The sequence below is a fragment of the Orycteropus afer genome, unplaced genomic scaffold (genome assembly GCF_000298275.1).
Source record: "Orycteropus afer afer isolate SDZICR_OR568_19922 unplaced genomic scaffold, OryAfe1.0 scaffold00002, whole genome shotgun sequence".
Taxonomy (NCBI): Eukaryota; Metazoa; Chordata; class Mammalia; order Tubulidentata; family Orycteropodidae; genus Orycteropus; species Orycteropus afer.
This window is the reverse complement of record NW_006921589.1, coordinates 10,455,873-10,471,310: the sequence shown is the minus strand read 5'-3', so window position 1 is coordinate 10,471,310 and position 15,438 is coordinate 10,455,873. Positions and strand designations below refer to the sequence as shown.

Genomic DNA, 15,438 nt, shown 5'->3' with positions numbered 1-15,438 from the left:
CTGCTCTGTCCCTACACTCGCCCCCCCCCTTTAGTCTCTGCCTCAGCCCAAGGCCCCGCCTAGCTCTCACCACAGTCCCCTCCACCTCTGCAGTCTGACGGGAATCTCCCCATTTGTTGGGGAAAATGATCGGACAACACTGATGAACATCCGAAACTACAATGTGGCCTTTGAGGAGACGACATTCCTGAGCTTAAGCAGGGAGGCCCGGGGCTTCCTCATCAAAGTGCTGGTGCAGGACCGCCTGTGAGTACAAGGCCCAAGGAGCCCCCATTGCCCCCATTGCATCCTCCGCTCCTCTGCCCCTTAGACATTCAATCTGCCAACTCCTTAGAAGCCATTGTTTCTCAAACATTAATTGAATGACTGACTGCATGAAGGAATGATTGCATGAGAAAGCCTTCCTAAAAACCCATTGCCATCCAATTGATTCCAACTCACAGCAACCCTGTAAGGACAGAGTAGTACTGCCCTCTTAGACTTCCCAAGGCTGTAAATCCTTATTGAAGCAGACTGCCTCATCTTTCTCCCACAGAACAGCTGGTGGGTTCAAACTGCCAATCTTTCAGTTAGCAGCTGAGTTCCTTAATCACTGTGCCACTAGGGCTTTTAAAGCCCTTCTGGCTCCTTCTCAACCCTCATTCCTTTACAGGAGGCCTACGGCAGAGGAGACCCTAGAACATCCTTGGTTCAAAGTGAGTCCATCTCTTAAAGTGGGTGGTACAGGGCATGGAGGCAGAGAGAACATTATTAACAGCTCCATTTACTGAGGACCTGCAATGTGCAGTAACCGCAATAGGCATTTTACACACAAGATCTGTTAGCTCTGCAAAGGAAGGTATTAGGTATCATTCTTCCCATTCTGTTGTTACGGAAACTGAGGTTCCAATCAGTGATGGAGTTGGGGTGTCATGGACTCCAGGTGCTCATTAGGCTCCCCCTAGCTCTCAAGACCAGCCCTGGACCTCCTGAGTCTGTGTGCCTATCCCCTTCCTACACTGGTCCCACGTGTTAGGAGCACCTCCTGGTGGGCAGGTTTCTCCTTCATCTGCAAAGCCCAGCACCGTGGGACTGAAAGCCAGAACACAGGGAGTTCTGTAAATGAGTCTAAAGAGAGGGACTGAATGAACTGTCCACTGAGCCTTGGTCAACTGAAGGGCGAGGTCATTCTGGCAGCAGTCCTTGGAGTAGAGCCTCCTTCCAGGCTCTACTTTACCCTGAAAGGGACAGCCTGGTGGTGGCTGAGGGAGGCATCTGGGCTGTCAAGTCTCCTGGTGGCTGGGACTCTGGTCCTAGGACATGGTCTGGGAGCTGAGGCCCAAGCCAGGGACTTAAGAAGTTTGCTGGTGCCCAAGGACCTGAGCAAAGACCACCAGGGAACCCACTATTCTAGAAAGGGCCTGGAGCCCTGGTACAAGCCCCCTGTGGGGAGCAGAAACTGGCCCCTGGGGCCCCTGGTTTTCTGCCTCTTCACTTAGGTTCAGGGGATTTTTCTACCAGTGGGTACCTTGACTATGGGAGTTCCATGCCAGACCCAAGGGAGAGGGACCGCCAGGAGCCCAGGCTCGATATTGCTCCAACCACTGCCCCTACTGTGGACTTTGTCTCTCCATTGCCAAACCTTGAGAGGCTAGGGTGACAGGACTCTCCCTCATGCTCTCCTTCCCCGGTTTGCAGTCACAGGCAAAGGGCGCAGAGGTGAGCACTGATCACCTGAAGCTGTTCCTCTCCCGACGCAGGTGGCAGGTGAGTTTGGCGTAGGCCCATATCTGGCCTAGCACCTTATCATCCTCTGAGCTCCTCTCTAACCCTCCTGCTCCTCTAGTGGCTGTTTTTTATTTTCTCAATTCCCAGCTTCCCTCTTGCCCTCTTTGGCCTTCTTTCCTGGGGTAATGTCTGAGTTGGGATGGGCCTGGGTGGGTCAGCCCTGCCCCGGGGACCCCCCCCAGGCCTGATTCTGGTGCTCTGTCTCCAGCGCTCCCAGGTCAGCTACAAGTGCCACCTGGTACTGCGCCCCATCCCTGAGCTGCTGCGGGCCCCCCCGGAGCAGGTGTGGGTGGCTGTGCCCAGACGCCCACTGCCCAGTGCGGGGCTGTCGTCCTCCTCGGACTCGGAAGAGGAAGAGCTGGAGGAACTGCCCTCAGTGCCCAGGCCGCTGCAGCCCGAGTTCTCAGGCTCCCGGGTGTCCCTCACTGACATTCCCACTGAGGATGAGGCCCTGGGAACCCCAGAGGCAGGAATTGCCACCCCCATGGACTGGCAGGAGCAGGGAAAGGTTCCCTCTGAGGACCAGGAGACCCTCAGCCCCCAGGCCCTCCCCTCCCCAGGCCAGGAGTCCCCCACTGGGCCTGGCCCTAGGCGGGGTGAGCTCCGGAGGGGCAGCTCGGCTGAGAGCGCCCTGCCCCGGGCCGGGCCGCGGGAACCAGGCCGGAGCCTGCACAAGGCCGCGTCTGTGGAACTGCCGCAGCGCCGGAGCCCCAGCCCGGGGGCCACGCGCCTGGCCCGGGGTGGCCTAGGGGAGGGCGAGTATGCCCAGAGGCTGCAGGCCCTGCGCCAGCGGCTGCTGCGGGGAGCCCCTGAGGACGGCAAGGTCAGCGGCCTCAGGGGCCCCCTGTTGGAGAGCCTAGGGGGCCGTGCCCGAGACCCCCGGCTGGCGAGGGCCGCCTCCAGCGAAGCGGCGCCCCACCACCAGCCGCCGCCTGAGGCGCGGGGCCTGCAGAAAAGCAGCAGTTTCTCGCAGGGGGAGGCAGAGCCCCGGGGCCGGCATCGCCGCGCCGGGGCACCCCTTGAAATCCCTGTGGCCCGCCTAGGGGCCCGCAAGCTGCAGGAGTCCCCCTCCCTGTCCGCCCTCAGCGAGGCCCAACCGCTCAGCCCTGCGCGGCCAAGCGCCGCGAAGCCCAGTGCCCCCAAGTCTGCAGAACCTCCCACTGCCATGCGCAGTGGCGCCCCACAGCCTGTGACACCCCAGCCGATCCAAGAGAGGACCCCCAAGCCCACGCCGGAAGCAATTCGGGCTCCCAAGCCTGCGCAGCCCCCGGCGACTCTGCCCAGTCCCGCGCCGCAGCTCACGCCCTACGCCCAGATCATGCAGTCGCTCCAGGTGCCGGGCCACGCCCCGGCCCTCTCGCCGGAGCCCAAACCCCACGCGGCTGTGTTCGCCAGGGTGGCCTCCCCGCCCCTTGGAGCGCCCGAGAAGCGCGTGCCATCAGCCGGAGCGCCCCCAGGGGTGGCCAAGAAAGCAGTGGTACCCAAGGTGCCCCCCAGGCCAGGCAGCAGCCTAAGCGGCAGTATCGAGAACCTGGAGTCGGAAGCTGTGTTCGAGGCCAAGTTCAAGCGCAGCCGTGAGTCGCCCCTGTCGCGGGGGCTGCGGCTGTTGAGCCGCTCACGCTCGGAAGAGCGCGGCCCCTTCCGCGGGGCCGAGGACGACGACGGCATGTACCGGCCCAGCCCGGCGGGGACGCCACTGGAGCTGGTGCGAAGGCAGGAGCGCTCGCGCTCAGTGCAGGACCTCAGGGCTGCCGGCGAGCCTGGCCTCGTCCGCCGCCTGTCGCTGTCGCTGTCCCAGCGGTTGAGGCGGACCCCGCCCGCGCAGCGCCACTCGGCCTGGGAGAGCCGCGGCGGGGACGGGGAGAGTTCGGAGGGCGGCAGCTCTGCGCGAGGCTCCCCGGTGCTGGCGGTGCGCCGGCGGCTCAGCTCCACGCTGGAGCGGCTCTCGAGCCGTCTGCAGCGCAGTGGCAGCAGCGAGGACTCGGGAGGCGCGTCGGGCCGTAGCACGCCGCTGTTCGGACGGCTGCGCAGGGCCACTTCCGAGGGTGAGAGCTTGCGGCGTCTCGGCCTCGCGCACAACCAGCTGGCCACCCAGGCCGGCGCCACCACACCGTCAGCAGAATCCTTGGGCTCCGAAGCCAGCGCCACATCCGGCTCCTCTGGTGAGGAAGGGCGGCCAGAAGAAGATGGTGGATGGAGTAGGGTGCCGGACTGGGCTGATGGGTGCATAGTGGGGAAGAGGTTAGGGGGCTCTAGAAGGAGGCAACGAGAAAGAGGATGGGATGGTGGCTGGAGGGGAGGGAGGCTGGCGGCGGTGGGGTGGGGCCGAGTCCTCGTCTACTGTCAGCCTTCTCTGGGTGAAGGGGCAGAGGGCTTCCACGTTCTGACTGAGCATGTACTTTTGGGTCTGGGTCTTCACAGCTCCAGGGGAAAGCCGGAGCCGGCTCCGCTGGGGTCTCTCTCGGCTGAGGAAGGACAAGGGGCAGTCCCAGCCAAACCTCTCTGGCAGCATCCAGGAGGACTTGGGTCAGCAGTACGTGCGCAGTGAGTCAGGTAATAGGAGCTCTGGCAGGATGAGTGTCCCCTCACCTAGCAAACATACACGCCCCCGGGAAGGAAGTGAGAAGCCTCAGGCCTGAGAGTGGGGGTGGGGAGCCGGATCACCCTGGGGAGCCTGGGCAGTGCTAGAAAGGGTCTGGAGTCAGGAAAACCACAGCAGCTGCACCTGCCATTTCTTTGACGATGCCAAGTATTGTATTAAGCACTTTATAAGTGCTGCCTCATTCAGTTCTCCAACACTGGTTTGTCGTTGTTGTTGTTGTTGTTGTGTGCTGTGGAGTCAAACCAGACTCATAGCGACCCCTCCTTGGATTTCCAAGGTGGTATCACTACAGAAGTAGATTGTCCAACCTTCCTTCTGAGGAGTGGCTGGTGGGTTTGAACCACCACCCTTCTGGTTAGCAGTCAAGTGCCTTAGGCACTATGCTCCCAAGGCCCAACACTGGCTAGGAACTATTATCATCCCCATTTTACAAAAGGGGAAGTAGAGGTTTAGAGACACTGAGTAACTTGACCAAGTCACAGAGCTGGTAAGAGGAACAGACAGAGGGGTGGAGCCAGGTCCCAAAAATGGCTTCAGGAAACAGTCCTGAGACTTTTCTTTGGCTAGCTTCCTCTAGTGGGAGATCTGAAGCCTGTGTAATGGCTCGTAGTTAAAGGAGCTCCCCTGCCCCTAGAGTCTTCTCTCAAATCTATGTATGTGTGAACGTGAACCCGAAAGCGTCCGCTTTCTCCCTCAGCCGACAGGCCGACATCTGCGCTGACTCAATTCGCCATTTCTGTACAACCCCAGCACCCAACCACCCTTCCCTGCCCCTCGCCCCCCACAGAAGGCAGCCTTCAGGGCTTTCCACCAGGAGCAGGGAGTCTAGGAGTATGCCTCGGTCCAAGTGTCCTGGGGTTACAGGGTGGGAGGGATCCTCCACCTGGTCACCCCGAATCCCCCACTTGAAAAGGGTCAGGATCTGCAGGTGGAAGACTGAGTTTTGCACCCCAGCAGGAAAGGAACAGCCCCCACGCCAGGGTGTGAAGGACCTTTGTAAGTCACCGGTTCTCCTCTTCCCTGATTCCTGGTAAAACCCTCAGAATGGTTCCAGCTTCAACCCCACTGGACCTGAGGGGACTGTGTCTAGCCAAGGCCCGGGGAGCTGGGGCAGCTCTCTAGAGGCCAGTGGGGTCTATGGTGAGGGAAGAGGAGGGAGGGAAGGCCAGCTGGAGGAAGAGCAGTGTCAGAAAAAGGAAAGAGAGCGATAAGCCAGAATGGAGGCCTGGGGACAGCTGATCCCAGCCCACCTGGGGCCTCCCTCCCAGCTCCATTTTGCTGGTGCAGCTGATTTCCTGCCGAGGTGGCAAGTCCCCTTACTTCATCCTCCCCCTCCCTGTAGGGCTGGCTCCTGCAAGGATGGGGGTGGGGCTGGCCGAGCTGGGCCAGGGTCACCTTTCACCCTCTTCCTCTCTTCACTCGCCCCTGACCCAGTACCCTCACATGGTCTGGAGGCCACCATTGATGAAACTGTTCACATGAAGTTGGTGCCTCTGTGTGGGACCCCTCCTTGGGGAACCCTGGGGTATAATGGGAGGGGTCCTGCTGTGCTATTCTTGCACCCCTGCTGGGCAGACCTCTCCTGCTTAGCTAGTCCCCACCCCTACCCTGCCTGGTCTTCAGACTGGCGGCAGCTGAGTTCTCAGGAGTCCCGGCCTCTCCCCAGCTCTCGGGGCTCAGGTTAAAAAAAAAAAAAAAAATCCCTCTCTCCCTTGGTATAGGCAGGACAAGACTGCGATTATTCTAGAAGGATGTTCCCAGGGAGTACGAACCCAAATCCTCGTGGCCCTTGGGAGCCACAGGTTGGCTGCACCAGAGCAAAGGCCCTGGCCCCCTCCCAAGGCTCCCCAAAGGCCCTGACCAGCCAGCTGGGAAGGCAGCTTCTCCACTCTGCTGCAACAGCCTGTCTCAGGGGTCTGCTCTTGGCTCTACCAGCCATATGACTGAGATAATAATAGGAACAGCCATAAATAATATTGTTAGGGGCTGTTGAGTTGATTTCAACCCACAGTGACCCCATGTAACTGAGGAGAACTGCCCCCATAGGGTGTTCCAGGCTGTCATCTTTATGGGAGGCTACTTCTAGGTCTTTCTGCTGCAAACCTCTGAACCTTTCAGGTAGCTGCTGAGTGGTTAACCCTTGTGCCTCCACAGTTCTTTGCAACAATAAAGAAGCCTAACGTTTATTCAACCAAACCCAATGCCATTGAGTGGATTTCGACTCATAGTGACCCCTATTGTGTTTCCAAGGCGGAAAACCTTTATGGGTGTAGATTGCCTCATCTTCCTCCCTGGGAGCAGCTGGTGGACATTTCCTAAATATCAGGCACATGCAACCTCTTTCCGGGCCTCTTTCAGTTCTCAAAACAACCCTGAGTTTACAGACAAGACACGGAGCTTCTGAGAGGGCAGACGTCCGGGGTCGCAGACACTGTCTCTTGCCCCTTCAAAAGTTTGCCCCTCAGTTGACCTGAAGGAGTGTGGGGGAGGTCTAGGCAGCTCTCCCTAGACCCCAGGAGAGAAAGGAGAGGAAGCTGACACATTTCCGGAGGCTGCCCGAGGTTTGCCTTCACGCGGGATCTTCTGAGACTGGGTATCCTGAGTCCCCTGGTCTCCGGAGAATCCTGTCTTGGCTCAGGGCACTTGTTCTTTCTGCTTCTCCTCTCTCATGCCCTGCAGTGACCCAAAGGGAGTGGGCATTGCAGGACCTTGACTCTTGAAGCTTTTCAGTATCTATTTGCTTTTGTTTTCCTTAACAAATGCATATAGAGCTGGTATTTAGAATTCCCTGCTCTAAGCCATTTACAAACAGAGGTACACTAGGTGGTTACCAAGTGACTTCAGTCATCAGTACACACACAGTAAGAGTCTTAGGAACTGATGCTCACCCCAAGGAAGATGCTGCAGGGCCTGGTGTGGGCTTCTACTCCCCACATCCCACCGGGAAGAGACAACCATTCATTCTGTTCCCTGGGGCAGTGACAGCCCTCACACGCCTCCTCTCACTGAGTGGTGAATGGGTCAGGCTCCCTGCGTACCCACGCCACCCCTGCTCTACCTCCAGACTTCCCCCCGGTCTTCCACATCAAACTCAAGGACCAGGTGCTGCTGGAGGGAGAGGCAGCCACTCTGCTCTGTCTGCCGGCGGCCTGCCCTGCACCCCACATCTCCTGGATGAAAGGTGAAGATGCTCCAGATGTCCGAGATCACCGCTTCCCCCCAGAGAGGAGTGGACACATGGTCCCAGGACCTGGGGATGGGACAGGCTACACTCTGGGGGGCTAGGGTGGGGTTCAGGGCTGCTCTGGGGATGGGGCCTGTGCAAGGATGCCCTGTGCTGCCTCACTCAGCAGCCCCTCCTGCCCCTCCTGCCCCCAGACAAGCAGTCCCTGCGGTCAGAGCCCTCGGTGGTCATCGTGTCCTGCAAAGATGGACGGCAGCTGCTGAGCATTCCTCGGGCAGGCAAGAGGCACGCGGGGCTCTACGAGTGCTCAGCCACCAACGCCCTGGGCTCCATCACCAGCTCCTGTACCGTCGCCGTGGCCCGTGAGCAGGGACGGGGTGTAGTGATGGTGTGTGGGGCAGGGGAGGGATGGGTCCCAAGGCAAGGCATAGGACTCACTGGGACTCTTCCTGCAGGTGTCCCGGGGAAGCTCACACCTCCGGAGGTACCCCAGGTCTACCAGGACACGGCGCTGGTGCTGTGGAAACCCGGAGATAGCCAGGCACCCTGCACATACACGCTAGAGCGGCGTGTGGATGGTGAGGGCTGGGGACAGGGCAGGAGGGAGAGGGAGAAGCCCGGGGAGACAGCAGCTGAGGGGAGACAAGTGCCCTCACAGGAGAGAAGTCCCCTCCCCAGGCTCCTCACAGATAGCACCAAGAGCTTGGCCACCCCTTCAGTGGCCTGAGTCCCTCCCTCATGCTGCCTTCAGGGGAGTCAGCCTGGCACCCCGTGAGCTCGGGCATCTCTGACTGTTACTACAACGTGACCCACCTGCCCATCGGCATGACCGTGAGGTTCCGTGTGGCCTGTGTCAACCGTGCTGGGCAGGGGCCCTTCAGCAATCCTTCTGAGAAGGTCCTCGTCAGGGGCACACAAGGTCAGTGGGATGGGTGCTGGGAGAGGGAAGGAGACCCTGCACCTGGGGCCACCCCTCCTTGGAGCATTGGGGTTTGGCCTCCCGAGCGCTAAGATGAAGATTTTCTTTCTTGCCACTTAGATTCCTCAACTCTGCCATCTGCTACTCTCCAAGACGCCCCTGTTACCTCAGGGCCAGCCAGGGCCCCACCTCCTGACTCTCCTACCTCACTGGCCCCATCCCTTCCCCTGACCCCAGCTCCCTCAGCCTCCCAAATAGCCACTCTCAGCCCTTCCTCTCCCTCAGCACCCCCCAGCCAGGCCTTATCCTCACTCAAGGCCGTGGGTCCACCGCCCCAAACCCCCCCACGAAAGCACAGAGGTCTGATGGCTACACGGCCAGCAGAGCCCACCCCACCCAATGGCCAGGTCCTGCCTGGTGAGCCCAAGTCTTCCATCCCTGAAACTGGGACCCGAACCCTAGCCTCCACCCCTCAAGGGGCTAAGCCAGCATCTTCCTTGGCTCCCCAGTATGTGGTGACTTCCTTTGTGTCAGCACCACCAGCCCCCGAGCCCCCAGCCCCTGAGCCCCCTCCTGAGCCCACCAAGGTGACTGTGAAGAGCTTCAGTCCAGCCAAGGAGGAAGTCAGCTCCCCCAGGCCAGAGGGTACTACACTTCGACAGGGCCCCCCTCAGAAACCCTATACTTTCCTGGAGGAGAAGGCCAGGCAAGCAGGGCTGGGGCAGGGGAGGAGGACTCAGAGGGAGGGGTGGGATGTAGGGAACCCAGGAGAGAAGGCCGGCTGCCCTGGCCAGGGATGGGGGAGGGAGGTGCTGAGCTCTGAGTCCTTAGCACTGTGGCATTCTTTGTGCCAGGCACTGTACTAAGCCCTTTAGCCATATGATGCCATTTAATCTTCATGACAGCTCTGAGAGGGAGACATTGCATTAGTATCATCACCCGTTCACAGATGGGAAAACTGAGGCTAGAGGGGCTATCCTATCTGTCCCCTAAGGTACAGAGGCAGAGCATGGCAGAGCTGGGATTCAAACTTAGGTTCCTAGGATTCAACTTGAGCCCACACTCAGAGCCAGTTTTGCCCCAGGAGTCCCTGCTCTAGCCCTCATGATGGAGGTGTCCCTCCTCACCTCTGAGCCTCGGTGCCTCCCCTGCACAGGGGCCGCTTTGGCGTAGTGCGAGCATGCCGGGAGAACACCACAGGCCGGACATTTGTGGCCAAGATCGTGCCCTACGCAGCTGAGGGCAAGCAGCAGGTCCTGCAGGAGTACGAGGTGCTGCGGAAGCTGCACCACGAGCGGCTCATGTCCCTGCACGAGGCCTACATCACCCCGCGTTACCTCGTGCTCATTGCTGAGAGCTGTGGCAACCGGGAGCTGCTCTGTGGGCTCAGCGACAGGTAGCTGGGGTGCTCCTGGGGAGTGGGCAGGGCCAAGCTGGACTGGGCCCCACTGGGCTGGGCTCTTACCCCCCTCCCCCCAGGTTCCGGTACTCGGAGGACGATGTGGCCACCTACGTGGTGCAGCTTCTCCAGGGCCTGGACTACCTCCATGGCCACCACGTGCTGCACCTGGACATCAAGCCCGACAACCTGTTGCTGGCCCCTGACAATGCCCTCAAGATAGTGGACTTTGGCAGTGCCCAGCCTTACAACCCCCAGGCCCTGCGGCCCCTGGGCCACCGCACAGGAACGCTGGAGTTCATGGGTGAGGAGACTAGGCTGCTGTGGGGGGTGAGGGGGATGGGTGCTGCCAGAGGGACAATAGCCAGGGCTCCCCCCATTTCACCCACGCCCTTGGAGGGGTCTCACTCAGCCACTTACAAAGCACTTACTATATACTAAGTGATAAACCAAGTCCCTTACTCTTTTTTTTTTCACTGATGTTTACAATATCTCTGGAGAATGACATAACACTGCCCCCACCTCTCGAGATTGAGTCCCTGCTGGAGTGTAGTGCCTAAGGCACTTGACTGCTAACCAGAAGGCTGGCGGTTCAAACCTACCAGCCACTCCTCGGAAGGAAGGTTGGGCAATGTACTTCCATAGTGATACTGCCTCGGAAACCCAAGGAGGGGTTGCTGAGTCAGATCCGACTCAATGGCAGTGAGTTTTTTTTTTTTTTGGTTTGGTGGTGCAGAGAGTTAATGTACTCGGCTCCTAACCGAAACCTGTTACATCTTGTAAGCCCACGCAGAGACCCAGAGGCTCCTAAGCACGCCCTGGTGATGTATTTCTGAAAGCTCACAGCCATGAAAACCCTGTGGAGAACGGTTCTCCTCTGTACACGGGGGGGTTGCATGAGTTAGAACTGACTCAACAGCAACTGGTTTGTTTTTTGGGGGTATTTTACAGATGAAGTAACAGAGGTGTGGTGAGGTTAAGTTTGCTGTCCAACATCAGACGGTCATAAATGGTAGAGCCAGGATTTGATGAGCTCTGGTAGCATAGTGCCTAAGGTATCTGACTGCTAACCAGAAGGCTGGCGGTTCAAACCCACCAGCCACTCCTTGGAAGGAAGGTTGGGCAATCTACTTCTGTACTGATACTGCCTCGGAAACCCAAGGAGGGGTCGCTATGAGTCAGGTCTGACTCGATGGCACATAACAACAACAACAGAGAGACTGAATTGTTATTTTATATAAATAAGGAGAAACAGCCACCATTTAACTTCCTGTTGAGTGTCTAGTGCTTTCCATTCGTTATCTCTGTTCTGCAAGCTGAACTTCTCAGACGCAGAACTGGATAGCCAGCGAGATGTCGTAAAGCTCCCAGGCAGGGTCTCATGTCTAGGAAGGGGCCAGGCTCAAAGAGGGAAAACCAGGCAGCGGGGCACCCAAAGGCTTTCTTAAGATCTCAGTGTCGCTATACTCTTTGTCATGGGTGCCTGCCTCAGAGCTGATCTGAGGGAGCTGGTTACCCTGGTTCTCAGCCCCTCTGGAGTCCTGGGGACCCCACTTTTCAGTGCTGAGAATGATTCCTTTAGTACCCTGGGGAAAACCCTGGCAGCCACCCCACTTTTGTCCTGCTCACTGGTGCCCAGGGCCTGCTGCTCTGGTGGTCCGTATGGCCTGGTGACCCAGGCACTGTCCCTGCTCCCTGCTCTCAGTAACCCCCCCGGGAGGGGCTCCCCTTGCCTCTCCTCACTCTCCTGCCACTGGGACGCTGGATCAGCTTGGCCTCTGTTTCCCATCAGCTCCTGAGATGGTAAAAGGAGAACCCATCGGCTCTGCCACGGACATCTGGGGAGCAGGCGTGCTCACCTACATCATGTGAGTGCCCTGGGCCCTGCAAAGCCCTCTCGTCGGCACTGGGATTCCAGGATCCACCTCTGCCTGCCTGCCTCCTCCCACCCCCAATACTTACCTATGCACGTGTGCATACACATACACACACACACACACACTCTCTTACGGTTCCCGCCCTCCAACACACCCAGAGACTGGGTGGCACTCATTCCCCCACACGTATGTCTCCATCATTTGGGAGTTGGCCTGGGTCCGTGTGTGCCAACCAGATTGTCTCCCACAATAGGCTCAGTGGACGATCCCCATTCTATGAGTCAGACCCCCAGGAGACAGAGGCTCGGATCGTGGGGGGCCGTTTTGATGCCTTCCAGCTGTACCCCAACACCTCCCAGAGTGCCACCCTCTTCCTGCGAAAGGTCCTCTCAGTGCATCCATGGTGAGTAGGGCCCACACCTGGCGGCCCCCAGTGTCACCTGCCCCTGGCCTCAGACTGCCCCACCCAGCCCATGCCACACATCTCTGACTCCTCCCCTGCCCCTAATGATGGACTGCTGCTGCTACTAGGAGTTCCTGAGTGGTGCCAACAGTAAAGTGCTCGGCTCCTAACCAAAAGATTGCTGGTTCAAATCCATCCAGTGGCACCTCGGAAGAAAGACCTGGCTATCACTTCCAAAAGGTCATAGCCATTTCAAACCTTAGGAAGTGCAGTTCTACTCTGACACACATGGGGTCTTCATAAATCAGAATCAACTCGATGGCAGTTAGTTTACTACTACCGCTAATGGTAGGGACTATGAAACTAAAGCGAAACCTACTGCCATTGAGTCCGTTCCAACTCATGGCAACCTCCATAGGGTTTCCAAGACTGTACATTTTTGCAGAAGCAGACCACCTCATCTTTCTTCCATGAAGCAGCTGGTGCGTTTGAACCGCTGATCTTTTGGTTAGCAGCCCAATGCCTTAACCACAGCGCCACCAGAGCACCTACAAGAACAGTCAGAATTACCATACTCATTCGAGAGATGGGGAAACTGAGTCTCAGACTAGTGTGAGATCACACACTCAGGGTGCAGCCAGGATTGGGACAAGGGTCTCCAGGAGCCGTCCCTCCCCGCTCACTGCCCTGGCTTGGCTGGCAGGAGCCGACCCTCCCTGCAGGACTGCCTGGCCCACCCATGGTTGCAGGACGCCTACCTGATGAAGTTGCGCCGCCAGACGCTCACCTTCACCACCAACCGGCTCAAGGAGTTCCTGGGTGAGCAGCGGCGCCGCCGGGCAGAGGCTGCCACCCGCCACAAGGTGCTGCTCCGGTCCTACCCCGGCAACCCCTAGTGGCCAAGATCACAGCCTGGCTTCCGGGGCTTCGACTCCGCTCCTGCTGCAGGACATTCCAGGGCCCACGCCGAGCCAGATGGGCCCGGGGCTTCAGACACCACCAGCAGCAACATCCGGCAGGGCTATTACCTCATGGACCTGTGGGACAGAGGCCCGGGCTTGGGCCAGCCGCCACCCCCGCCAGAGCAGGAGAGCCTTTGGCCAGGCTGGTGGGCATGGGTGGGAGCAGAAAGAAGGGCAAGAGTGGAACAGGGAAGTGAGGAGGAGAGGGCGAGGAATGGGAAAGGGGAGCCTCTGAAGGTTCTGGGGTGGGAGGGACAGTGCATGGGGGAGAGCTGAGGCGTGTGAGAGGAGGAAGGGAGCCCAGGGTGTCTGGGTGAAGGGCTGGGTGTGGGTGTCAGTGAGGCAGGGACAGGGCACAGCCAGAGCAGGACCGTGACAAGGGCAACGGGAGAGATGGGGAAGGAGAGGAGAGAGGACCCGGTAGGGCAGATTGGCCAGCTGCCAGTCTCCGAGAAGCAGCAGCCTGGATGGTGAGGGAGGCTGGAGGGGAATGGCCACGCAGCAGAGGGTTCTGGCACTCCAATGCTGGCCCAGGGATGTCCCCGCTGCCCCCTTCATGGCCATTGACTTTCTTCCCATTCATATTTATTTATTTATTGACTTTCATGAAGTTTTCCTTCCACTCAGTCCCTATAGCCCATGTTGTCCTGACCATCCCCTCGGCCATTCAGCTGCCTGTGCAGCTGTCTGTCTGTCTGTCTCTGTCACAAGGAAAATAAAAACGGCAAGCAGTAGGAGTTATGTGTGGTCTGTGGGGAGGGATGCTGGGGCGTAGCATTGAGTCCTGGAACAGGGCACTTCAGCCTTCTCTGGGCCAATGAACACCAAGGCCCCCTGGCCACACCTTTGGGGATATACCAGCTGACAGCCTGGGACTCTCAGTACCTTCTACTAGTCCTTCCCCTCTCTTCCTGGTCTACATCTCCTGCAGTTTCTGGGATCCTGGCAAAAGCACTGAGTCCCCTGCCAACCCTCCAACCATATTCTGTAGCCCCCTCACCTCCTCTTGTGCCCCCCCAGTCATATCTTGGGGGGATGCTGGGCCTGTGTAATGGACCAGGTCAAAGCACCTTCACTGCCCAGGAGACAGGCCAGCTCTAGTCCTGACCCCCAGAGCAGAGAGGGTTTCATCATGATGATGACTGGCAAGAGCAGGTGGTGTGAAGGGCTGCAGAAGAACCCAGGGCAGCCCGAGCTCTTGGTCTCAGTGTTGGAACGAAACCAGCACATGAGCACCAGCTGCCCAGGGGAGCTGAGTGTTGCAGTCAGCCGGGTCTGCTGCCCTGGGGCCACACATGGGCACTTTCCTGGGGCTGAGAAACACATCAGCCTGGGCTTCTTTGTTCTCATGGCAAGCTGGGGCATCTGCTGGTGTCAAGGCCCCTACCCTGCTGACTATTAGCCACTCCCCTGCAATACCATGGAATGGGAATAGTCGCTGGATCCTAGAATTGAGCTGTCCTGTCCTGAGAAGGGTGAGGAGGAAGCCAGGCCTCCCCCTCCCCATCTTGAAAACTCTGATCTTGGCAAAGTGTAAGGAGCCAAACCTCCGACCATGAGTGTTGTCTGCTGTTGATTGGAGATTGAGGCCCCTTGGCTTCATCCCAAGCAGCCAGACTCCCTCCCAGCATCTCTGGCTTTTCAGGACCCCAGGGGAGGGCCAAGCCCCTTCATCATAAAACAACAGGTTGTTAAAACCAGCTAGAAGGGACCAGAGAGCCGCCTTGCCCACCTGTCATTTTAGCGATGAAGATACACAGTTTGCCTGTGACAATCTCCAATCCCTTCTTCACTGCAAGTGTTTTCATATAAGAATGAGGTGCCTAAACGCATATCTTGATAAATGGTAAAATTCCTCTCCCATCCCTCCTCTGATCTTGAGCTCTCCCCGTCTCCATTGGAAATGGCATGTGAACTGCTTGTTCCAAGCCCGGAGGAGCAAAGGTAATTTATGTCAGTAGAGCTGTGTCAAAATTGCTCTGATCAAAACGTGGCAGAACTCCATACCTGGATGGGCAGTTACAATGAAGAGAACATTGCCCCTCCCCAGTGCCCTGGCCTGGCTGAGTGCACCCCAAGGGAGCTATCTGAGCCCCTTCACCCAGGGGGTCTGATGCCCCCGCACCAGTTTATGCCCCAAGCAAGGCTCAGGCAGACTTAGATTTGGGGCGTTGGTTGTTGTTGTTTTTGTTGTTATGTGCCGTCGAGTCGGCCCCGACTCATAGCGACCCCTCCTTGGGTTTCCGAGGCAGTATCACTACGGAAGTAGGATTGCCCAACCTTCCTTCCGAGGAGTGGCTGGTGGGTTTGAACCGCCAGCCTTCT

At 58.4% G+C, this 15,438-nt stretch overlaps 1 protein-coding gene across 1 annotated transcript in view; it reads left to right on the top strand.

The window, feature by feature from the left end:
• Positions 1 to 13,047, top strand: part of SPEG (striated muscle enriched protein kinase) — a 67,664-nt gene extending 54,617 nt beyond the window's left edge. Inside the window, exons 27-41 of the mRNA XM_007958152.1 lie at positions 94 to 246; positions 653 to 695; positions 1,678 to 1,746; positions 1,976 to 3,929; positions 4,189 to 4,320; positions 7,434 to 7,550; positions 7,748 to 7,915; positions 8,009 to 8,131; positions 8,305 to 8,472; positions 8,593 to 9,178; positions 9,629 to 9,868; positions 9,952 to 10,175; positions 11,664 to 11,739; positions 12,002 to 12,151; positions 12,855 to 13,047. Coding sequence (XP_007956343.1) covers positions 94 to 246; positions 653 to 695; positions 1,678 to 1,746; positions 1,976 to 3,929; positions 4,189 to 4,320; positions 7,434 to 7,550; positions 7,748 to 7,915; positions 8,009 to 8,131; positions 8,305 to 8,472; positions 8,593 to 9,178; positions 9,629 to 9,868; positions 9,952 to 10,175; positions 11,664 to 11,739; positions 12,002 to 12,151; positions 12,855 to 13,047 — 4,396 coding nt within the window. The remainder of the gene's footprint in view (positions 1 to 93; positions 247 to 652; positions 696 to 1,677; positions 1,747 to 1,975; positions 3,930 to 4,188; positions 4,321 to 7,433; positions 7,551 to 7,747; positions 7,916 to 8,008; positions 8,132 to 8,304; positions 8,473 to 8,592; positions 9,179 to 9,628; positions 9,869 to 9,951; positions 10,176 to 11,663; positions 11,740 to 12,001; positions 12,152 to 12,854) is intronic.
• Positions 13,048 to 15,438: the final 2,391 nt, after the last annotated feature.